The sequence below is a fragment of the Drosophila hydei genome, unplaced genomic scaffold (assembly GCF_003285905.1).
Source record: "Drosophila hydei strain 15085-1641.00,03,60 unplaced genomic scaffold, DhydRS2 tig00000060-arrow-pilon, whole genome shotgun sequence".
In the NCBI taxonomy this organism is placed as follows: Eukaryota; Metazoa; Arthropoda; class Insecta; order Diptera; family Drosophilidae; genus Drosophila; species Drosophila hydei.
The window spans coordinates 9,431,109-9,456,759 of NW_022045656.1; the positions used below are offsets into that span (position 1 = coordinate 9,431,109).

Consider the following 25,651-nt stretch of genomic DNA (forward strand, 5'->3'; position numbering starts at 1 on the left):
ACACACACACATACACAGACACGCACACAATGTTACAAAAGCAACAGGAGCGACAACAACAACAATGGCCATGTGAAACTTAATAATTCACACAGGAGTGAATTTTTCACAATTTTCACTTTTTTTTTGCCGCAGCCATTGAGTAGGGGTTGTGGATTGGGGCTTGACAGGCAGCTCCCACACCCCCACCACTCGCGATTGGTTGGTTGGTTAGTTGATTTTGCTTGCTTTTGCTTGTTTTTCACCAAATTTCATTGAAGCGTAAAATATGATCCAAAAACTACAAGCGAAAAACAAAGAAAATGTGCGGAAAAGAGCAAAAGTAGTTTGCAGATTGCGTATGTGTGGGTGTATGAGTGTGTGTGTGTGAGTGTGAGCCGTCAACTTTTGTTGACAGAATGAAACCTCAAAAGTTTGCTTTTATTATTTGCTTTACAGCTAGTTAAGAGAATTGTGCAAATTGCTGGCGTGTGCACTGGCAACAGAGCCTTGGGGGTTTTATTTAATAAGACGGAGTGTGTATGTGTGTATTCGGGTGTGTGTGAAAGGTCTTCTCATTGTTTGCGCTTGACATATGCAAGTCAGACAGACCCACGAATTGTCTGACGGCTTAAAGCGACACAAGATCTGCAAGTAATTTGTTAATTACTTAATTGACTGTTGGCCAAAGGGCAAATATTTCATTCAAATCAAAAGTCGAAGTTTAAATGCCCGCCTAAAAGCAGGCTATGTAAATTTTACAAAGCTTATTTCAGAATTTAAGCGCGCAGCCTGAAAGTATGCAGCACTTTTTGAGACACTAAGGCTAACAAAACTTGGCAATTATCTTGTTCTCTGATAAATATTTAAAACACATTTAATATGGAAATCAGTTGGCAGCTCTTGCTGCTGCAATGTCTCCCTTAAAGTCTTTCTCGTTCTTTTTTGCATATATGAAAATAAACTTTTGCGGCTGCTGCCAGTTTATTTAACACACTCGCAATTTTTTTGAGACGCGCCGCAAGATTTATGCGCATAAGTTGCTCGCTAATATTTCATAAAAGTCGAGACCGACCTGAGAACTCAAAGAGCCAGAGCCAAAGCACAAGTCAAAACTCGTTGGACGACCAAAAGTGCTGACAACTCGCACAGAAAGTTGCTGACTTTCCAGACGGAGCGAGCGGTGAGTTAAGTAGGAAATGAAAATGATATTGAGTTAGCTCTGCTGCAGTTTATGGTCCAAATGCAAAGCCAGCACAGAAGTGTCGGCAGTTTCTACTAATGTCCAAAAAAAACATGGTTTTGTTATGCAAAAATCTAAGGGCTCATAGACTAGACTTGCTTGCACTTTAAAGCACAAATCCAAGTGATTAAACTAGAAACTCTATAAACTAATCTCATAATAAGATGAAGCTTAAGCTTAATTATGTACATAATGTAGATGTATATATATTTATAATTAATTAACTAATATCTTCTATCTTTCTCTCCCTTTCATTGTACGTTCAGAACTCTGTCAGCCATGACGTCCAATAACTGGTGATTCTCCACCTCAAATCGCACCTCAACAGCAGTATCAACAGCAACCACAAGAAGAGGCACAACAACAAAAAGGAAGCAAACAGCCGTTCGGGCTGATACGAACAACCAACAAAATGGAAACCGACACACACAACAACCACAACAACGACAACAACAGCTGCAACAACAACTTCAGCAAATACAACTCACACACAAAGTGGCGACAAGATAGCAAGCCTCCGTCTCTGACAGGCCGGCCAACAAGTTTGTCCTGGCTGGCGATGCACATTCCCCTGATGTTGCTGCTGCTGCTGTTACCTGGCCGCACGGACGCCTTCTGCCCCTCGAAGTGTCAATGCCTGGGCGGCGATGCGAACAGTCGCGCCCTGTGCGTGGATGCGGCGCTCGAGGATGTGCCCATTCAGCTCAATCCGGAAACAAAGTACATAAATCTCACGCTGAATCGCATACGCAATCTGGAGTTCACGCTGCCCTTCTACATGAAGCTGGAGGTGCTGGATCTCTCGCAGAACATCATCGAGACGCTCGGCTCGAAGAACTTTGAATACCAAACGGAGCTGCGCACGCTCAACCTGAGCAGGAATTTGGTCAGCGCGCTGCATAAGCACGCCTTCAAGGGTCTGACCAATCTGCTGCTGCTGGACCTCAGCTACAATCGCATTGAGACAGTGCATCCCACGGCGCTGGGCGATCTGGCGGCGCTCGTGGAGCTGGACCTGACCAACAACAATATTGTTAGCCTCGAGGACAACTGCTTCAAGGGCATGCTGTCGCTGGAGGTGCTCGTGTTTCGCAACAATCGGCTGCTCGATGTGCCGGCCAGCAATCTGTGGCATCTGCATGCGCTCAAGAGCCTGGACATGTCCGATAATCTTGTGGAGTTTGTGCGCAACGACAGCTTCGAGGGTCTCAAGGAGCTGCTGGCCCTCAGCGTGCGGGGCAATGTGATGAGCGAGCTGGATGTGGGCGCCTTCGAGGGCCTCATCTCGCTCAAGCATTTGGATCTATCGGATAACAATTTGACGGTGAGTGTGGGCCATAAACAACATGCGGAAACATGTCGTATACTTGTTAGATAAAATAATTTAGCATGAAACGGGCGCTTGGCACTCGGACGTTGCCCAACAGCTGAAATATTGCGGCTGTCTTTTAGGCGCACTCACACACACGCACACACTCGCACACACACATAAATCAGACACTTTGCTCTGTTGCTTTCGTAGTAAATCCTGTGAGCAACACTTTGCAAAGCGGATTGCAGCAGTCGCCCATGTCCTGCTAGGACATGGACGGCAGCTTAAGTTCGTCCTTCCTGTGCTGCCTGCTGCATACGCAAAATTAATAACCATAACTTGTTGTTGTAGTTGTTGTCGTTGCGTCCGTGTTAGTGTGCTTAGAACTCCACACACACACACACAGAGTCATATATAGTCCTTTGCGTCCTTTGGCCATGTCCTTTGCTATTTATGCATGCAAACATGTCCGTACCGTGCTGATTTCTGTTGCGTATACACTTTGCTTAGGGCCCACGGCCATTCGTCGACATTTTGCGTTCGTTAAATGCTGCCTCTATCCTGCTCGCCTTGTGGCCCTTTCCTGCCGCAGCTGCCCTTTTTTCGGACAGCAACACTTTAAGTTTGCTGTCCCTGCCACACAGCAAGCCGTTTCCAAGCAGCTTAAATGTCCTGCATAGTGGCGTGAGAGGCATTGGTTGCCTTGCTGCAGCTCTCAAAACTGTGCTACATCAACGTGATGCAAGACATCATCTTGTACTTAAAGCGTACTCTAATCAGCACATTCCATAGAGCCAAGATACACGTGTTAAATAGATTGCTTAGCTTTTTAATATAACTGCATTGGCTGTGGTTTATGCCTCGTCGGCTTCGGTTTATTGTTTCTGTGTGATAATTCATGAATCAAAATGCGTTTTTTTCATAAGCAAACTCAAGTGTTGCTTTGCTGACATCATCAGAGCTTAAAGCCACGATCTCATTTAATGATATCATACAATCTCTTCAATATCATATAATCGCTTTAATTTGATTTAATCTCTAACTTCGCCAACAAATTCTCTAGCTTCATAGATGAATGCCTGACATAATATAGTTGCAATATTTATCTCAAAAGAATTGCTTAAATTAGTTTAAAACATAGCTCTTCATTTATACAAACTTGATAGCAAGAAACGCCTTAAATATTATATCTTACTATATAATCTATTATAGTATTTAGTTCAGTCTTTTTTTAATGGCAATTAAATCTCACGAAATAATTCTTGAGCACATTTTGAATGCACTTTAAGTCACCTTAAGGTATCTCTCCATATCCCTGGCTCTCATGCAACATAAAGACTCAGTGATCTTCCTCAGAGTTTTTTTTGCCTCTAGAAGCAGCTTGTTTAGATTCAGATTGTTCAGTTTCAGGTGTATACCTGTATAACTGAATGACATAGCTGGTCAGCAGCTGGAACTCTCCTGCATATTCACAGCTTGTTGTTCGCCGCCAAGACAAGCTTCAAAACATATTCAAATATCTATATATATTTTCTACTTTTATATAAATTAATTTATTTATAAAGCATACAACAGTTCGTTGTGCCTGAAAGCTTGGCATGCTAAGCCAGCCGCCTAGACAGACACTCATAATCTTGCTAATGCTGCGCTGCCAAAGGAGAATTGCCAAGATGCAAGCAACAATATCATAGAATACGTAAAAGGATCAGGTATACACTTGAGTGGAACCTATGCTTGTGGCTGCATTATAGCAACTGCCACCATGTCTGCGCATAATAAAAGAAAAGGCTCAGAGCAGAGACAGGCAGCGGCGCAGCGGCAGAGAAGCAACAATGGAATGCAGTTTAGGAAATACCAAAAACATGCAGCAACGGCTAAAAACAAAGTCGCCAGGCAGCTCAAGATGAGCAGTCAAATGAATTTTTTGTTCCACTCTCAGGATGGGTGGCATGGGGCGTGGGCGTTGGGTAGCTGGCAAGTGCAGTCGCAGGACAGAGCACTGCATGCCATTGCATAGTTTGCTGCACACGGTCATAGTATTAGGTATTGCCTGTACAGAGTGCACACGACCAGACCCCATATATTTCAGCTGCAAAATGCCAAAAGGTATTTTAAGTAGTTTCGAACTGATTCCAAGCGCCATAAATTCTTCTGTCCGTTGCCGTTGACTACGCGCAGCAGCAGCAACTGGCTGCACCTGCTTAGCCTCGACCAGGCCAGGCATTTGGTGCTTAGCGCTTCAGTATCCTTTATCCCTTTTTAACGACCATAAATATATATGTGTGTATCTGTGTGTGTGTGTGTGTGCGTGCAGACCAGACAGTTAGCTAGACGTGCACCTAGCCAAGGTGCGCCATGTATTCGTGTATTCGTCAGGCTGCGGCCATGTGGCCTCTTGTTTTTCATCCCAGGCTCCATTGCTCCACTGGCAGTTTGCATAAAACAAAGCAGCAACTACAACTGGAACAACGGCAAAGTCTGTGATTACATGGTGCATAAAAATGCATTCAGCTATGCAGTCCGAAGGCTGCTGTAGATACTCAACTAGCCAGTGCTCAATGGCTCCAAGCTCGAACCAAACTGACTTTTTGCCAATTTTAAAGTTTGCCAAATGCGTGCAGCTCGTCGAAGGGGATGTTGGTGTCTATTGGAAAAATGAAAATATATTATATATAGCTGAATATTGAAAACAAAATTATTTAAAGCTTTTGTTTTTTTTTTTTTTTTTGTTTTTTTTATATTTATAAAAGTGTAGAACCTGTACATTCAAATTTAGTACCTTAACAACACATGTATATATATGGAATCACAATATGAGGAATTCAATGAAGACAAAATTATTTAAAGCTATGAACAGAAAATTTAAATATTCCCATGATGTATTTGTTTAACTGTAAATTGCAACTCAAGATCAAAGAATATTAAATATGTAAATTTCTTTTTTTTTTTAACTTTTAAATTAAATTCTTAGGCTTCTATCTAGTCTCTGTCTGTGCTCATCATTCTGCCTCTCTCTTTCGCTTTATCTATATCTCTCTCTCCCTCTCTCTCCTTCGCTCTTCCTCCCTTCCTCTCCCTCTCTCTCTCTGGAGCCTTCCGCTTCTCTCCCTCTCTTTCTCTCTTAGTCTCGCTCCTTCGCTCTCCCTCCCTTCCTTACCCTCACTCTCTTCAGCCACCCGCTTAAGCTCTTGCATATAAAATATATTTGAAATTTTATCTAGAACAAAAGTATAGCAAAAGTATAGTATAAAAGTATAGCCGCCTTGCAGCACTGCGTATGATAAGCTCTAATCAAATATTTTTAGGGAAAACTTTGATATTTTTTAGCATCAAGTCACATATTCACTTAAGATTTTGGTTTGCTCTTTTTTTTAATGAGCTCAAAAAGTCAGCTCGTTTAGCATAGTATGGCATAGTAGAGTACATATATAATAGAGTGTATTAAGGTATATATAGTATATTTAGTACAGTGTAGTCCAGTACAGTGTACTGTAGTATAGTGTAGAATAGTAGCAATCAATAAAAAAACGAAATGCTTCGCTTTACGCCTTGTTTGTATGCTAAACCAGAAAGAAAACTAAAAATGTTAAAATATATCATAAAAATAAACTTAGAGCAAAGCATAAATAATTCAAGTTATAATTGTAATAAAATATATATTTTCACTAGAGCATGGAATTTCATGATGCATTAGCTTTGCTGCTGTCCTGAGCTAATGCCTTAAAGAATGCAAACAAATCTGAAAAAGTCTTGAGTTTGTTGCGCAAATTCCTTTCGCTTTTGTTTCTATGCGAAATCAGCTAAAATTATTTATATTAAAAATAGATTTAATAACAAAGCACAAAAATGACAATCTGCAATAAACAATGCCAGTGTTTGCATTGTCTCGGGCCATGCGCCTTTGCATAAGTGAAATAATAATTAAATTTTAGATATATTCACATTTGGAAATTTGAATGACAGCAAAATGCTTGCAAATAAGTTTTATGTAATTTTCAATATTTTTGCAGCTTAAATAAAAATGCTCTCGGCTGGATATTGGCATTTGTGTGGCTGGCTTTTGTGGTGCATTTTGTTGTTTTCGATTTATTGTGATTTAAGTTGTGAACTTTGATTTTGCATATTGCGCACAAATATTATTGCATTCGACATTCGGGCCAGTTAATTGCAAAAATATCAACCTGCAAAGGGAATGCATCCAATTCGGAATTTGCATATAATCAAATCAACAATTTCCATATTTACATAAGACTCGACTATGAGCGAGCGCCGAAATGCTTTCTATGTATTTGGGTTTGGGTTCCGATGCGAATATTTCATTTATAAACGAGAGATCTGAATGATTTATAAAAAAGAAATTAATTATGGCAAATGCTTGCTAAATCTTTGCTCTTTAAGTGCTCAAATTTGCTGCATTCAATCGAGAGTTGGCAGTCGAAAGTGGCGTAAGGCCCCAGCCATTAATTCAAAGCGAATGGTGAACAAAAAGGGAAATTAATTTGTGAAATCAAAGTCAATATAATTTCGCTTTCTTTTATGCCACTCGTGCCTCTACCTCCTGCCATATATATTTCTCTCGCCCTTTGCTTTGGCTTTGCCCTCGCTTTTTCACGCTGCGCTGCGCCGCCAGCCAGTTAGCCTGGCCCTGTGCCCGCACGAACCTTTTAATTAGTCAACCGCCCGCGCGTCCCGTTTGAGTGCTGGGCAAACAGCGAGCGAAGGGTTAAAAAAACGAGCTGAAAATTGCCATTAGGTTAAACAATTGCAGCGCTTGGCCTACATTGCGTATGCGTAATGCTTTTAATTTTTTCTCCTGCTTTCTTTGCTTGCTGTTTGCCTTATGAGTTTGGCAGCCCTCTCCGCCCCAGCCACGCAGTTCATTACGTTATCGCAGGCGTTTCACGTGTCCGGACGCCTGGCACGTAGCTTCCGACACGCTAGCAGCTGCAACTGCGAGTGGCCCGAGGCTGAGGCTGCCACGCGAATAACGAACTCCATTTTTATGAGCCATCTGAGCGCAGGCAAAAGCTGTGCCACTGCCGAAACCTTTTGCCGCGACTTTCCTTTTGGTATTGTTTGGGGCACTAACAAATTTGTTGCAAGATTGATTGTACTGCCAGCACACACACAAAGCGATTTGGCCAGACATCACAAAATGCTGCACGGATGTACATGACGTACATGACGTTTCCGTTTCCGCTGACGTCGCCGCCGCCACAGCCAGTGCCAAAAACTGCGCTTTTTAAGTGCTTCACATTTTATTGGTGAGCTGCCCTTAAAGCATTTCGAAACAAATCGCATTGGTCTAACAGGGGTGGCAGTCGGCGAACAGCAGCTTAGTGGCAACTATCAAGTGCAGCCGCAGAGCGCTTTCAGATTTGAGTGGATGGCATTAACATTTCATAAGCCTCAGTTTGTGTAAGCGCTCGAAATTAAATGATTTTTCTGCCATTCTTTCATTCCTTCATTCTCTCTCGCTAAATCCGTTCCGTTTCTCTCTCTCTCTCTCTTTGCAGATGGTGCCCACGCAGCAGCTCTCGAAACTTTCAAATCTCACTTATTTGAACTTGGGCGGCAATCGCTTCGCCCACTTGCCAGCTGTAGCATTTTTAAACTTGTTTCATTTGCGCGAATTGCACTTGAGCCGCCTGGACTATTTGCAGCGCATCGATTCGAGGTAAGTTTGCCATTGAGTCCAAGTGAAAGTTCGTCTAAAAAGTTGCTCCCTGCACCCACCCCACTAACCCCTGCCAGCCAAGAAAGTTACAGTGATACTTAACAAACTCAAGTGTATATATGCTTTTTACGGCTGCTAACTGGGTCAGCGCCATGAAATGTAGACACAGCAAACAGTTGCCCAACAGCTGAAAGCGAAAAATCAGCAAAGTGGACAATAGCAAACAGTTTGCCCAAAGTGAGAGTAATTCAAAGAAACAACAAAACTTTATAGCGCATCACAATTACAGCTGTGTCGCTTGCAGCATCATAAATAACTAACTCGACACTCGGCTTAGACTTGGACAGGAACTTTTTTGTTTAAGGAAACCTCTTGGAAGCCACAAACTGCAGAGTCTCTTGATTATAAGCAACAGACTGACAGATACTGAGTCGACTGCCAACTTATAAACTCTGCTGTTAAAGGCAGTTCCACCTGCTTGAAAAACCCCTGAGACTTTGGCTCTTATATGTACATCCCATTTATTCTTATGACTTATACTAAAATCCTATCTACATGGAACTTATATATATAAATGTTTGAGTTGCACCAATTTGATCAGCTTTCGTTCTAATGTATATAACTGTAAATATTAAGAAATTCCCACACATCTGTATTGGAACAAGCACTTTATCTGCCCAAATCATATCGAGCCTATGCAAAGAGCCTAAATAGTCATTTCGCTCTTACTCCATAACGTCCAGAACTGCGCTCAGCAGCAGCTAACTTTGTCTCGCTCTCACTCGTTGTGTAAGTGAGCGAATACAAAAGAAAGAGAAAAGTGCAACTTAAACGCAAACTCACTCGGATAATATTTTTACAACAACAATACAGCCGCTCTCAGCTGCTCACTAATACTGCTGCAGCAGTAGAAGAGAATCATGAACAGAATAGGGAAATTGCTGCAGCTATATTTGTCTCACTCTGAAGTGTAAGTGAGCAGATACAAAAGAAAGAGAAACGTGTAACTTAAACGCAAACTCACTCGTATAGTATTTTTACAACAATAATACAAGTTCTCAGCAGCTCACTAACACTGCTGCAACAGTAAAAGAGACTCATGAACAGAACTAGGAAACTGTAAGCCAACGACACACACATATATATGTGTGTGTGAATTTGCTCACATCATTCCAATAGCTGAACAATTGATTTCCATTAAACTGAAAAAGAAAGCTGCTTCTTAGCTGTTCTGCACTTTCACTTGACAGCGCTGGCCTTAACCTCGAACATCCCTTAAAGTATGCAATTATTTTTGGCCAGGATAATCATCTGGCTCAATAGGCAGTTGAGGCACAAAGCGTGCATTGCCATTTGTTATGCCTTTTGTGCAGTTCGGTAAGCGACGAGCGGTGTTTACAGCTGCTCTCCAAAATAAGCTGCCAAGCCAGTCATGCAATTCACTTTCACACACTTGCACGTGACCTAAGCGCGCCCACTCACACACACACATACACATGTAGCTCAAGCACACATCGAGGCAGACACTTAAACATGCCTCGGCTACAAATCATTATTGCTCAATGCAATCAATCATGTCTAATACGCTTTGGTAATAAGATGCCATCACATACACACACACACACAATCACAAAGTCAAATTGCCATACATTGCCCCACCCCCGCCTGACTTGGCCCCGGCTCTGGGGCAGACATTGAAATGCTTGAGCTCAATTCGAGCATATGTTAATTCAATAATTCCAGGCAATTTTCATATCAAATCATCATTGAACGAGCGAGCCTCCGTCTGTGCCAAAGTCTCGACTTGGTTGTCAATCAGACACCGCACCACCCCCTCCCCTGCCCCCACACCGCCTGGCATAGAAATAATATTGATATGCGAAATGTTGGAAGACCGAATCATGTAAATGGATCCCGAGCTGAGCAGATGCCAATGCCATTAAATCAGTTTAATTTTGTAATTTCGTTTGATTCTCTTGCCTGAGACATGGCCACGCCCCCAACACACGCCTCTGCTCACTCTACGAGTTTTGTAATTGCTTTTGCTGTTGCTTTTGTTTGGCTGGGGATTTTGTTTGATTTCGGTTTGAGTCCCGCTGCAAACTGTTGCCCGTTTGCCATTGTTCGCTGTCTGACAAATTGTAGCTTAACTCAAATTTACATACCACTTACACACACACACACACACGCACACGCACACATGTTTCCTTATTTGCAAACTAAATTCTGCGTTTGTCTGCTTCTGTTTTTTTTTTTTTTGAGCCATTCAAAGCGTTGCCACAAAATCTTATGCTAATATATGAAAATTTGAATTTTCAACCTCATTCTTAAGGGAGAAAGGACTATGGAGTAAAAAATGGTTCACATATTCTTGAAAAGAAATGGAAAAGCAGCAGGATTTGGCCTGTTGCAGAGTGGCAAATGAAGAGATTTTTAACTGAAGTTGCAGCCAAAGTTTCAGCTAAATATTTTCAATCAGACACTTTGATTGGCGAGCCAATCACGAATTTCTGTTTTCGACTTTAGTCCCATTTCCTTCCGTAGATTAAAAGTGTTCACAACAAGCAGGAAATTATATTTCACTAGCTTTTAAGACTGTAGCCAGTATCTGGTCGAGGGTTGACTGCTTGCGACAGACAGCATAAACAAGTCAGTGGCTTTGCCGCCAGGGTGCCAGACAAATTGTTAGACACCCTTTCGTGTGAGTAAGTGAGAAAAAAGGGGCGAACGGAAATAGCGCAACATTTTAAAGTTTTCGGGCGGGCTGACTGGGGCATGCCCCCAACTACGCTGCGTCTGTCTGTGGCTGTGGCTGTGTCTGTCCGTACATGTATGTAAATATTTATGCAAATGCGTTAATGGAAACGCACCCCAAGACCGGAACGTGCGACGATGGCGACATGTTGATAGCAAAGTTTATGGCAGATACATTTCGCAAACTGTGAGTTACACATGTGTTGTTGTTGTTGTTGTTGCTTGTCTCATTATAAAAACCTTACACCCAAACAATCAGCGCGCGTACGCAAAATTCATTAGGCAGCGGCACGTATCAACCCAAAAGTAAAGAGCCCACCCCCACGCACCTGTACCTGTACCTGTATCACATCAGCAGCAGCAGCAGCAGCAGCAGCATGAAGCTAGCCCAACTCCTGGCCGCATCAAAGGGAATATTAAGTGCGCATTTTTACACTGACTGTTGCCTGCTCGCCTGGGAGCTGTTGTATGACTTAATAGCCAAAAGTCATTTGCTACATTAACACTTGAATCGGGTCTGTAACGGGCATAACCCGACAGGTGTGCACCCCAAAAATTTCAACTAATTGTTTTCAAATTTATGCATTCCCAGCGAGTCGACTTCATGCGGCTCGTTTGGCGTGTGGCTGCGTTGTAATGCGATTTGCTGGGGGCACAGGCGACATTTGTTTTGCGGCTGCCTTTTTGGGGTTGTAATTTGCTAAGCAGACAGCAGCTGATGAGCAATGATTTGCCTCATGCTATGCTTAGTTGATATATAAAAGAGTTATGCGAACTTGGAGCAAAAAACCAGAATTTGTGTTTAATGTTGTGGAATGTTAGGGGGGAGAAGTACAGGAATATTGCGTAAGGTTTTAGGGTATCTATCAGGCATGATAGAAGAAATTATGAATAGATGAACCAGGCACCAAATAGATTGAGAGTTGTAAAAGATTTATTTAGATATGTCAGTCGGGCTTTTTCTCTCTCAATTCTTCTTCTGCTCAAAGACATCGGCTTCATCATGCGAAGCTGGCGTTTGTAGTTCAAGCAATTCGTATTCTTTTATCGTATTCTATTTCAAGATATATACATATTTATATATATGTATATATATATTTATATATATATCACACACAGTCGCTTGATTAAAAGAAACTTAAAGTTAAACGAAAAATAAAACTCTGAAAATTCTTTGAAAACTATAAATATATAAAAAAAGAAATAAATATAAAATAAATTCTAATTAAATATTTTTAGACAACTGCCATGAATTTAATGTTGTAATAAATATGAATAATTTACAAATAATGCACAAAGTAATTTGAAAATAAATAATTAAACAATTACAAGTTTTTTCTATCAACTTTTTAATGCCCTCTCAAGCAGACACTTGTGCATAGTTTTGTGGGCTGTGCTTCTAATTAAATGATTACATATGCAAATGCCAAGTATTAATTATATAATTGTCTCATTCATTGTCGATTGTTGTTCGCCCATTGTTGTGCTATTTGTCACCCGCTCAACGACATTTGCAGCTGCATATAAATTGATTTCGAATTGAATCGAAAATAATTGATAATTGAAGCATGTACTTAGACCAGAGGATAGGTGGCCAGGCTAGCAATGTGGCATTGATTGTTTCGGTTGCGCGACATGCGTATATAGCCCGAATCGCCCCATTGGCTGCCCCAGGAGTTCTTCACCAACCAATAGTCGCCGCCTTGGCTGTCATGGCCGTAGCCCACAACGAGCACGGCGTGATTCATCGGCCGGTTGCAAGACTTATCATCGAGTACTCCGTGAGTATAGTGCAAGAAATTTTCGCTCACATAGATACCCACTGAAATGGGGCCCTTCAAAGCAACAGCCGCGGCCAAATGCGCTTCATCGCTCGGCATTACACTGACTACGTCACGGACAGTGGCGCCAATTTGCTGTGGATTATAGCGGCACGACAATTGCTTGTTTTCATATTTATAGGAGCTTTCGGTATCGATTCCCTTATTGTCCATCACATATCGCAGTGCTCGATAGGGCAAGCCACCGTCGCAGCCGCGGTTGTGATAGCGTGTGGTTGAGCAATCCACCAAATTCTGTTCAGAGAGCGATACAAGTTTCTTGGTCTTCAGAAACTGCATTCCCTCCAAGGTGCCCGTCGCGGAGAAAGCCCAGCAAGCGCCACAGTGTCCCTGATTCTTCACTGGAGTGACTGCACCCAGACTCCGCCAGTCTATGCTGCTGGGCAGCTCGTAGCTTTCAGGCGGCGAGTACATCAGGTCTATATCGGATGCCATTTCCGTTTCATTAATGCTGCTTAGCATCAGGCTCTCAAACTCCTTGTACAACATATCCGTAAACTGATTCACGCCCATTTCATAGCTCTCCAAGTTGTTTGCATAGCGCATATTGTGCCTGTCGATCTTCTTCTTGTTATCGTAGAAGATGAGCTTGCGCAGCAGCTCCTCGTCCTCACTTTCGTAGCTCTTTTCATATTCCAATTTGTAGGTCTCCCACTCCGCCTCCAGCACGTTCGTATAGGAAATTGTGTGCCCCAACGCGACCAGAGCCAAAAGTGCAATTACTCTCCTCATGCTTAGCTTTCAACGGGTATCAAATAATAACTAAGTCGAGCGCAATGGAAGAGACTCTTTTTATAAAAAAAACCTCCATGAGTCAAGCAGCATTCAGTCAACTCTTATCAACATCCAAATAACTGACCTTAAAATTCCAAGAAATTTCAGTTCTTTAATAATTTAACGGCAAACTAATATAAGCAGTCCAAGTGCAATAAATAAATGCACCTGATATTCTTATCTCAAGGCAAAATAAACGATTGTAAACAGGAAGTTGTAGCCGACGTTTCTATACTCTAACCAGTAAGGGTAGACAAAGCTGCGCCTTTGTGTGTATATTGTGAGATATATATATAAATATGTATATATATTTGCTGTAATTAGAACAAGAAGAAGACACAGTCAGTCGTAATCACTTCATTCTGCAGACTATTTGCTTTATACTTTATATATAGATATAGAAAACCCACCTCATTTCAGGCCGACTTACAGCTGAATGTTTGCTTGAGTAAGAGCAACAAATTTGCCAATTTTTTAAATTATTTTCGCATATCTTACAGACATAAATAAGTCATTATAAAATGGCAAATCTTATTAAATATTTCCACAACTAAAGTATGTTCATGACTTGAATTGCTTGCAAACTATAGCCACAACAAATATTATCACTCTTGTCTGGTCACACCAAGCTACTTCAAATGTTTCTTTACATAGCCAGAGCCAAGAAAGTGCTCGCTGATATTGAACAAGCATCAGCATATAGCTCTGTACAGCTATATAAATGTCAATTAGGCGTGACACACCAAACTGCAAATATCTTAAGGTTAGGCGCAACATTGATTAAATTTATATATTTGGAGCACAAAGGCAGCTCTTCATACGAACAGCTCGCCCAATATGTTGACAAAATGCAAGAAACTGTACAGGTAACGCCTTGACCTGCGCGTCCATTAAACAGGAGACGTAGCAGCTGCTGCTGCTGCTGCTGCAGCTCAGCAAAGTATGCAATGCATAATTTCACGTTTATCAGCATATTCTGTGAGTGGCAAGAAAAGAGGCAACAACAGCTGCAAAACGAAAGCAGGAAGAAATTACGGAAACAGGAAAACATAAACATGCTGCTGGCTGCCTAACTGCGCCGTCGCCCCCGCATTTTGCTGGGCAAAGCGGCAATTTTTCCATAAATTATGAGCCTGGAAACATTTCAAGGCAGCCGCGTGAGTAGCTATTATGCGTGTGTTTATGCTTATGCCAGAGTTGTGCGAAAAGCGTATTTGCATGCTCCTAGAGACAGTGGATCAGCAACAAAGAGAAGAGCGAGAGCGAGAGAGGGCGAGAGCGAGGTTATGCATATGCATGTTGCTTGCTGGGTAATTGCCGTCGCCCACTGCATTGCACTTGAATTTCAAGACAATTATAAATTATGCAGGCGAAACAACAACGGCAACAATTTTACAGTTAATCACAGGCAACTTTAAATTACATAAATTGCAACTTAATTAGCTCAAACTACCTCATTTAACATTTTATGCTCCGCTCTTCAAGCGATTCATACTTAAAGCTGCTTAGTCTGCCGCCCCTGCATTACGCGCATAGCAAATGCCTTAAGTATAGGCCCATTGTGCAGTGTCATTGGGGTGCTTGGGCTCCTGCACAAATATACATTAAACATAAGCCTAATGTGATATTTTGTGCCTGTCATTTGAGTCGCGTTGGCATCGCGTTTTTGCCAAACAAAATTAAAGGTTAAACGGGGCGTATGCGCAATTTAAAAACGTTTAAAATGCCATTAACAAATGCTTTAGGCATATCATTTGATAATTTGTCGCTAGCGCACCACCACAACTGCGACATGAGGCAATTAGTTAATAATTGCTTGGGCGTGATATGTCTTTAAGGTGCCTCTTTAAGCTGCTGCTGCTGCTGCTGCTGCCATCAGAGCAGAACTCAATAAATCAACAGCCAAGTCGTGGCTCAATCGATTTCCCTTTGCGGACTATCAACTGTCATATCTCTCTCAATTTATTGTAGTAAAAATGTCAATCAAGTGAATAGAAAGGATTTACGCTCCACAGAGAGAGAGCGAGCGAGAGAGGAAGAGGCTGGAAGAGGCGGGAGAGAGTGCTAGAGGTGCAGACAGCCATATGCCATTCAAAAACTATATGGCAACGACACAACATATCCTTTGACTGACTGCCTGACTGACTGGGCAACTGACAAACTGTTTGACAAGCTGATTGACTGTTCATCAGTTGCTTGACTATGGCCGTAATAGCTGCTCGTGTGAGTGAACTCTGGAATCGTTAAACGTGACTGAGCCCCACGGACATGGACAGCAAACATTTCAATCCGATTTTCAGCAATTCCAATTCTGACGCCACACACAACAATTTGCATATGAGCTGGCAAGCAAAAACAACATCAACATTTTCGACACACACACACACACACACGCACACACACATGGCAACCATTTCCGTTTCCGCACGCTTGACGCTGGCAGAAGCTGAAAAAAAAACACAATATGCATATATAAAAACAAGTAGAATATTTGCGACTAGCTTAAGAGACTGAGAAATACCCTGCAAACTAGCTGGAAGAAGAATTTAAATAGTATATATTATATATTTCATATATTTTTATATTTTGTATATTTTTTTATTTATATTTTTTTATATTTTGTATATTTTTTTATTTATATTTTTTTATATATATATATTTTTATATTTATATATTTTATATATTTTTATATTTTGTATATTTTTATATTTATATATTTTTATATTTATATATTTTTATATTTATAAATTTGTATATTTATATATTTGTATATTTATATATTTTATATATTTGTATATTTTATATATTTTTATATTTATATATTTGTATATTTTTATATTTTTATATTTATATATTTATATATTTGTATATTTATATATTTTTATATTTTGTATATTTTTATATTTATATATTTGTATATTTATATATTTTTATATTTATATATTTGCATATTTGTATATTTGTATATTTGTATATTTTATATATTTTTATATTTTGTATATTTTTATATTTATATATTTATAAATTTGTATATTTTTATATTTATATATTTGTATATTTGTATATTTGTATATTTGTATATTTGTATATTTTATATATTTTTATATTTTGTATATTTTTATATTTATATATTTGTATATTTATATATTTTTATATTTATATATTTGCATATTTGTATATTTGTATATTTGTATATTTTATATATTTTTATATTTTGTATATTTTTATATTTATATATTTATAAATTTGTATATTTTTATATTTATATATTTGTATATTTATACATTATTTAGAAAATTAGATTTCGGCTGTTGTCTTGCCTGAAGAAAGTTTGCTGCTTGCAAAGACTTTTTAAACTTAGCCAGTTTTATTCTAGCAAAAGCTAGTCGAACCTCAACTCCACTCAACTTTTTCTAGGGTATTTCGAAAACTACAAATGAAAATAAAGAAACGTTACACAAAATGAAGTTTGAATCTGGGCGCCGAACAGCAAAAAGGCTGCTGCTGCTGCTGCTGCTGCTGTTGGCAGTCGCAAGGGGCAGAGACTCAGACTTGGGATATTTTTTTGTTCCTGCGGCGACGACCGCTTTTTGTTGTTGTTTGCCTAGGGCGTTGCCAAAGCGGCATTTAAAGAGCGTTCAACGGCAGGTAAAGCGACCTGTGGAGTCGACTCAAGTTGCTGCCCCATGCCACTGCCACTGCCACCAATGTCACGTTTTTTATTTTTTTTTGCGGCCAAGTGTTTCGGCTGCCTGCACTAGTTATTTGCATAATATTTGCGCAAATAATTGAATTTGTGTTCTTAGCCTCGGCACGCTAAATTGTTCGAGTGAACTTTTCCTCGACTGTGCAGATAATGGCAAACATTTTTAAGCGCCTGCAATTGAAGTTTCTGAATGCTTAACTTGCCATGAAATTGAACGTTCAGCAGAGCCAAAGCCCCATTTGTTTTGTCTAGAAAGTTTAGCTCGGCGTGCCTGCATGTGTTGTCCTTCAAGCGCAATAATATGCGCTCTTTATCTGGCTAAGAGCTATGGCACCACCAATTTATAAGGGGCCAGAATGGAAAAGATTGAATAAATTATGGAAAACTTGCCTGAAAAAAGTTCAATGCATTTTGACTTGAATTAAAATGAGCTGCAAATAGCAGTTGCTGCAGTATAACCATTTTTCTTAATTGAAAAAAACATAAAAAGTCGTAATAAAATTGTAAAAATATTTAAATTATTATTATTAAATTTTCTATAATTATTTTGCCAGCAGCTACAACTGAACTGCTAAGCTGAGAGCAGTAAGCTCACTGCATTCGCTACTCAAGCATTGCTTGACAAATCAGTCAGAGGCAAGTGCTTAAGGGAAATGCACTTTGTACCTCTTGTAAATATAAGTTAATATATAGCGATTGCAAGTACAACAAATTTAACCACAAAATAAATTCCATTCAAACTGAAAAATGCAGCAGAGCCCAACTGGTGGCAATCAGTTGTAAACTAACTGCTGCATACAAATGGCTTTGAGAGAGCTGGAGGAAGAGCGGGAGTGGGAGTGGGAGTGGGAGGCGGCTACAAAGCGGCGCCACTTATCAATGCACGGGCCGAACCAGAAGGTTCATCATGGCAGCGCACAGCTCGTATAAATGCGTTCATTTAACACGAAATGCAACTTAAGAGCTCGCATCAAATCAAATCAAACGCAACGCTGTTGGCTGTTGGCTGTTGGCTAGTGTTGGGGGAGATGGAGGCAAGAAAAATATGTGTCGCTTAAAAGCGACAAATTCGCTATGTGTCAGCGGAGTCAGCCAGCGAGTCGTCGCCTGTGCCGTGCCGCAGAAGTTGCTAAGTTGCTCATACGCCACGTTGCACTTATTTCATGCTGCGACGCTTGGTGGAGTCATCGGTGCTCGAGGTAATGCACTGCCTGCCAGCGACTGCAAGTGCAGTCAGCGACTTTGCGACGTTGACTTAACTTGGCAGGGATTTACGGCAACGCTTCACGGACTTGCGACACGAAGCTTGCAACGTGCCACATGCAGCATGGGAGTATGGTTTTTTTCTGCTTACTCTTTTTGCCTTTTTTTTGCTATTATTAGGTTGAAATAGACGCAGGCTAAATAAATCCACGTCGCCTAAGACGACGCCATGTGGATAAAGGACTAACGAGAGGACTGCCTCCGACTGCGTGTGTGTGTGTGTGTGTGTGCGTCTGTGTGTCTATTCATGTATTTCATTGCCTGGCATTTAAGTTTAACGTTGATGCATAGCATTCTGCATAATTAAAATGAACAACCGACAAGAACAGTCTCCTATATCCACAAACTATATTACTTTGACTTGTACATGTGTGTGTGTGTATGAGCGTGTGTGTTGCCTTGGCAACAGCATGACATGTCTGTGTGTGTGTGCTTGACAGCGCACACGCCATGCACATGTCGTTGGGTTGTCTTAAATCCGTCAGAATTGTTTGCTTTAAGGGAGATTTTTATACTAGAAAATAAAATTGATAATATAAAATGGAGTATTTATGCTTAAATACTAGCTATAAATCAAATTGCTTAAATATATACTTTGAGTACTTTTAAACTAATGTGAATTTCTTAACCTAAGCGAACGACTTGAAGAAAATATTTGGTGCCTGGCAAATCGCTTTGTTCGCTGCAGCCAATAAAAGCAAATTCATCGAGAGTTGTCTGAGCTCGTCACGGCAGCTAATAGTCACTTTTTTAATAGACACTCTTAATTTTATCTGCTGCATTGCTCTTCTTCTTCTTACTCTTTTGTGAGCAATATTCTGCTGCGCTGCCTGCTTATAACTTCTATTCTTTGCCTTTGTGTGTGCCTTTCTGTGTGTCTAAGAATTGTCTTCAGCAGCTTTGTTATGTCTTTTTCGACAACTTCATAGTCAAACCAATTGTTCACTAAATAATAATTTAATTATGCTTAGTAAACTAAAGCCTTTAATTAAACTTTACCAAATATTTGTAGTCAGAGTCGCCTAAGAAGCTTGGCAGCTTGCAAAAAATTTTTATTTTTGACATACTTAAAAAGGTTTAGTGCACTTTTAATCAAATGGCAAATCTTAGTGAACATTTTAATTATTTAATATTTTTGCTAAGTTAAACAGCTGCTGGTATATAGTCAATGAAAAATGTATCACTCTTGCTGGGTCAGCTACTAGTTGAGCCGTGTTAGAGTCGTGTTAGAGTCGTGTTAGAGTCGTGTTAGAGTCGTGTTAGAGTCGTGTTAGAGTCGTGTTAGAGTCGTGTTAGAGTCGTGTTAGAGTCGTGTTAGAGTCGTGTTAGAGTCGTGTTAGAGTCGTGTTAGAGTCGTGTTAGAGTCGTGTTAGAGTCGTGTTAGAGTCGTGTTAGAGTCGTGTTAGAGTCGTGTTAGAGTCGTGTTAGAGTCGTGTTAGAGTCGTGTTAGAGTCGTGTTAGAGTCGTGTTAGAGTCGTGTTAGAGTCGTGTTAGAGTCGTGTTAGAGTCGTGTTAGAGTCGTGTTAGAGTCGTGTTAGAGTCGTGTTAGAGTCGTGTTAGAGTCGTGTTAGAGTCGTGTTAGAGTCGTGTTAGAGTCGTGTTAGAGTCGTGTTAGAGTCGTGTTAGAGTCGTGTTAGAGTCGTGTTAGAGTCGTGTTAGAGTCGTGTTAGAGTCGTGTTAGAGTCGTGTTAGAGTCGTGTTAGAGTCGTGTTAGAGTCGTGTTAGAGTCGTGTTAGAGTCGTGTTAGAGTCGTGTTAGAGTCGTGTTAGAGTCGTGTTAGAGTCGTGTTAGAGTCGTGTTAGAGTCGTGTTAGAGTCGTGTTAGAGTCGTGTTAGAGTCGTGTTAGAGTCGTGTTAGAGTCGTGTTAGAGTCGTGTTAGAGTCGTGTTAGAGTCGTGTTAGAGTCGTGTTAGAGTCGTGTTAGAGTCGTGTTAGAGTCGTGTTAGAGTCGTCTTAGAGTCGTGTTAGAGTCGTGTTAGAGTCGTGATAGGGTCGTGGGCATCAGCTCCATAGAAATCTTGCCTCAGATCTCTTTAGTAAGGGAAGCAAATGAAACTGAGTAAACGGAATCTTTCATGACTGACTCAGCTGCATTATTGGCAGATCTCTCAATCACTAAAGTAGACATTAACTTAAATACATCTCCCAAAAACTAAGCCACAGCTGAATGTTCCACAGTCTCTAATATTTTATATCTCACGCCTTTCTTCCTTGCAGAGCTTTCGTGGACAACACGCACCTGCAGACGCTTCATTTGAACTTCAATCCGCAGCTGAGCGACATACCCATGCGCCTGTTCCAGGGCAATCCCAACATACTGGAGGTGTACATGCAGAGCAACAGCCTGCAGACGCTCTACTCGGCTCAGTTTCCGGTAGACCAGCTGCAGAAGCTGTACCTGGGCGATAATCCGCTGCAGTGCAACTGCTCGCTGCTCTGGCTCTGGCGCCTGGTCACGGGCAACTTTGAAGGCGCTGAGCCAGCGGCGGAGCATGCACAGGGCGGGGCAGTGGCTGCCTTGGCCAAGGAGGCGTCGCTGGTGCGGGAGCAGGAGGACGACACAACGCTCAAGGTCGACGACGGCGTATCTGCCCTGGCGGCCTACATCGCCGAGCAGCACATTGCGAATGCGCTGCAGACCACCGAGCCGAGCGCGTACGAGCAACGGCTGGAGGCAGCTGCCAGCGCCAGCGCCAGCTCGAGCAGCGGCTCCAACTATTTGCGCATGGACAAGCAGCAGATCGGCTGCGACATTTGGCGGGACGCGGTGCGCACGCGCCGCCAGCTGCTGGCCATGAGCGAGGGCGAGATCACCTGTCCGGCGCACATTGTGACCGTAGTCTGTGCGGTGATCACCAGCCTGCTGGTGCTCATGATCGGCATCAGTGTGCTCTACTACCTGCGCTTCGTGAAGCGCCGCCGCAAGCTGCTGCACGAGCGTGGCCCGCTGCGCACCAGCAAGAGCATCATCAATGTGCACGACCGCATACTGCAGGGCCACCATCAGCCGCTGGGCGGTGGCGCCGGCATGAGCATGACCCTGGGTGGCTCGGGGCCTGGCGGCCTGGGCATGACGCTCAACTATCCGCATCATGCGCAGACGCTGCAGGCGCATCATCACTACCATCAGGCCATGCCGCTGCAGGCGCATAGCGGCCATGAGTATCAGCAGACGACGCTGCCGCAGCTGGACAAGCTGGAGCTGGAGCGCTATCTGGCGGCGCAGACCATTGCCAACGAGTACCGGGCACTGAAGCCCTGGGAGCTGCCCGTCAAGGAGGCAGACGACGAGCCGGAGCATCTGTACGAGCGCTTCGATCACTACGAGTACCCGGACACGCACACCATGACCAAGCTGAAGCAGGCCGCAGCGCTCCAAGGCAGCGCCGTGGCAACAGCTGCCAACGCTGCCAACGCTGCCAACGCCGCCGGCGCCAACAGCAAGCCGCATGTTGTCTACGTATGACGTGGACGTGGCGTTGCTGGCAACCACAAACAGCAGCAGCAAAAGCAGCAGCAGCAGCAGCAGCAGCAGCTGGACTTGGGCATCGAGCTGGTGGGCCTTGGCCTGACCAACAACAACTATCGCAGCTATGCGCAGTGCCAGGGCAAGGCGATCGATCACTTTTGAAAACAGGGATATTCGCAGCAGAAGTTTTATGTTTAGGCATCCTTAAGCTTTTCCGTTTGGATTTGGGAATTTCGGAGATTTGATAACTCGCAACAAAAGTTTAACAAGCGTCAAATGAAACAAGGGATATATCTACGTGTATAGCAGCATACTATAATAATATTATTAGTATTACGAATAAATATACGAAATACAACAAATATGTCATATTAGATAAATAAGTGACGAATGCAAAGAAATATTGAATAGCAATAGTTGTACTTCTCTTACTCCCTCTCTCTCTCTCTCTCACTCTCTCTCTCTCGCTCTCACAGCAAACGCCACTCATAGTTAAAGGCATTCAGCAGTTGAGTGTTAAATAGTCTAGCATAGTTAGTAAGCGCATTTAACAGAATTTAATAAACATAAATGAGGCAACTAATTGCCGTGCGCAGAGTGCCGCAATAACATAGTTAACTATTTATTGTTTATCTTTACGTTCTTCGTTATTATTTCCATTGAAACTCTTAAGTTGAGAAAAGCTCGACGAGTAACTGGCTGCGGGGACCAAGCAAACAGTCCATTTTTCAATACACTACGAACTTTAAAGAAAGCAACAGCTGCGTTACTTGGAGGCGCCAATTCGGTTCATAAATAAATTAATAATTTAAATATATTAATATATAAATAAAACACACACAAATAAGATGACAATATATGAAGCGTAAATTTAAGCGAAATTCAAATTTTTGTTTGTCGAGCAGCGCTCAAACTCAAAGTTGGCCTAAAACGTAATCAAAATTGGTTTGTAAATAAATATAAATAAACATACAAAATTAACATATATATATATAAATTGCAAAAGTCTACTCAAGCACAAACCTTAGCATTTTGTACATAATTTATTCTTACATTTACATTTAGTCAAACGCAAAAATGTATATTTCAAATAATTAATAATAAAAAGGAAAATCACATTTAAAGCAATTTTCGAGCACTCAAAACTATTTTCAGTTCTTTAGCCTGGCCAAATGATTTCACGGATGAACAGCAGAGCAAACAGAAGCCCAGCTGCAACTTTCATTTGCATAACAAATAAATAGCAAAGCAAAACAAGCGTATGAAATATTAAAACAATACAAAAAAAATTGAAAAAAAACTATTTAAATTAAGGCAAAGCAAGTCGAGAGCGCAAAGAGCTAAACAAATGCATTTGTTTAAAACGAAAAAAGAATTGAAAAAAAAAAACATTTTAAATTAAAGAAAAAAAACATGAAATGTGTGTAAAAATATATATATAAATATAGCAGACATGCGTAAGTTTAAATTATAATATATGCTAAAGTATTTAATTAAATTACATACACATACATACGCATATGTATGTATATGTATACGTGTATCTGATAGACACTGGAAATTGCGGCAACAACTAAATTCACACTAAATACACAAATGCAAATAAAAACAAAATGTTATTTCTTATACGAAGACTGAAGAAAATGATGATGCAAAAATAAAAATAAAAAATAAAAAAAAAATATAAATTTCAAACTCTGAATCTTCAATTGCAGCCTTCGACTGGGAGTAAGTATTAGAAAGAAAATCTTGAAATAAAAATAAAAATAAAAAAACAGAAGATTCGATTCATATAAAAATATTCATAAATATTCATTTCCATGCCAAATGAATATGAATAGCTGCAGACTATGCGTTCGATTTCATTGTCAAGGAGTCAGAGCTCCAGTCGGCACTGCCTGACTAGCAAATACCCTGAACTCTGTGCAGAGTTGCCTTACCACACACACACACAGCAGCTGCTTTCCCTATGGAAACTTAATTGTTGAATAATTTTTCAAGTTTCTTTATCTACATACCAAATGAATCTATTTAGGACTCTAATAAAAGCTCTCTGCCATAAATTTAACTTTGACTTATCTTTAGATGCAATGAATTGACTGTGGAGCACTTTAGCCAGGCAACTCTTTATGGCTTTATGACATCAAAGCGAGTTGATGAGTGTTGCATGTAAGAGGCACAAGGAGGCATGGCCATGATCAGCATTAGACAGCCAAATAGATAGAGCAATGTTGCAACTGTGCCTCCGTCTATCCATCCCTTTGTCTGTCTATCAATCCGTCTAGCTGCACCATTTCATCAACTTGGAACAGACGGAAGAAGCAGCAATAGCTGTGTGCTTAAAGATATAAAGTAGAATTCGTGTCAAAGCAGTGGGCAACGAAAGTCAGGGTATTTGCAAGTCAAGCACACACAACTAAAGCTTGTGTCTGTGCTGCTACAATCATATCTAACATAAATAGTACAATTTCCTCTACTTAATTTTTACTATAAGCTGGTCACAGCTATTTAAGAGCTGTTATGACAAATGGAGATATCTACATGAAACGCAGTGAGGTATATGGCAGATATGAAGTTTGTATATAAGTTTATTGGCATATCATAAAAATGCTGCAGTATTCAGCCAATCAAATGACAATGTTAATTGAGGCAGAAGAATGTTGTTAACTAGCGTAAGCAGCAGCAAGAGCAACGGTTGTGGCACACACAAGTCGAGCATGCCCAGCCCAAGTAATATGTGAGCATAATAAATCAGAGAGCTTTAGGGTTGGCCTGCTTTTGTAGTACATTTGTAGTGCTTTGTGCGACAACTCTGCGCGAAAGATGGGGCGAAAAAAAAACTAAGAAAGCCATGTTAAGCAAATAATGGACTTGTTTTGTTTAAGAAGTGGCCAGAAATATTTTCACAAACAGAAATAAACTGCGCAAGAAATGACATAAATCTAGGACTGGAACTTGAAACGCCTACCACACACGGCCTGAGAGCAGGACAAACACAAACTGATATGTGGCACAGCAAACAGAAGTAAAAGCCATATATTGCCCAGGCAGGGCAATAACTGGGGCTGCAACTGGGTCAACAAATGTTGTGAGGCAGTTGGAGTCGGAGTCGGCCGGAGTGGCAGACCAAAGCTAAAATTATTATTAACAATGCGAAATGTAACAAAATTTATATATAAATACTTCTTCATTCGGGGCAGCATAAGGTAGTTGCCTCATGCAGCTCTGCAGCCAGCGTGACGCATTGCCTTGGGGCCAGCACGTACTTAGAGACAAATAAAAGTGAGTGCTACAGTTTTAAAATGCCAGCAGATGCGCGCATAACGAATATTAAATACTCTAACTGATATTTGTGTGAATGTAGCTGAAGTTTAAATAAAGAAAGTATTACGAGAGATCGAGGAGTTTTCAAGCTGTTGCTGCTGATGGGAAATTGATATAGCATAAGAGCTCCTTCTTCTATCTCTTAACTCTTATGTAGAGTTTTACTAAAATATTATACTTGAATGAAACTGTATATAGATAGACATAATAGAGATTTATTTGATTCACATTTAATGTGAGCTTGAAGAACTATTTAGGGAGGTTGAAAGGGACTAACTAATGATAACTGCTTGGAGAAATCGTGCAACGA

The 25,651-nt window shown here is 41.0% G+C and overlaps 2 protein-coding genes across 4 annotated transcripts in view; one reads left to right on the forward strand and one right to left on the reverse strand.

The window, feature by feature from the left end:
- Positions 1–22,072, forward strand: part of LOC111601268 (leucine-rich repeats and immunoglobulin-like domains protein 1) — a 114,450-nt gene extending 92,378 nt beyond the window's left edge. For all 3 annotated transcript variants that reach the window (XM_030226194.1, XM_030226193.1, XM_030226195.1), the window contains 3 exons: positions 1,489–2,546; positions 8,051–8,211; positions 20,766–22,072. In XM_030226194.1, the coding sequence (XP_030082054.1) occupies positions 1,635–2,546; positions 8,051–8,211; positions 20,766–22,014 (2,322 nt within the window). In that variant the 5' untranslated portion in view covers positions 1,489–1,634 and the 3' untranslated portion in view covers positions 22,015–22,072. The remainder of the gene's footprint in view (positions 1–1,488; positions 2,547–8,050; positions 8,212–20,765) is intronic.
- LOC111601271 (cathepsin L-like) lies at positions 12,321–13,557 on the reverse strand. Its single transcript, XM_023317782.2, has one exon. It carries the CDS (start codon positions 13,536–13,538, stop codon positions 12,540–12,542), a length of 999 nt encoding a protein of 332 aa, XP_023173550.2. The 5' UTR covers positions 13,539–13,557; the 3' UTR covers positions 12,321–12,539.
- Positions 22,073–25,651: the final 3,579 nt, after the last annotated feature.

Bases quoted from the DNA above. Each gene is read 5' to 3' on its own strand.
- LOC111601271 (XM_023317782.2), bottom strand. From the start codon at position 13,538: ATGAGGAGAGTAATTGCACTTTTGGCTCTGGTCGCGTTGGGGCACACA.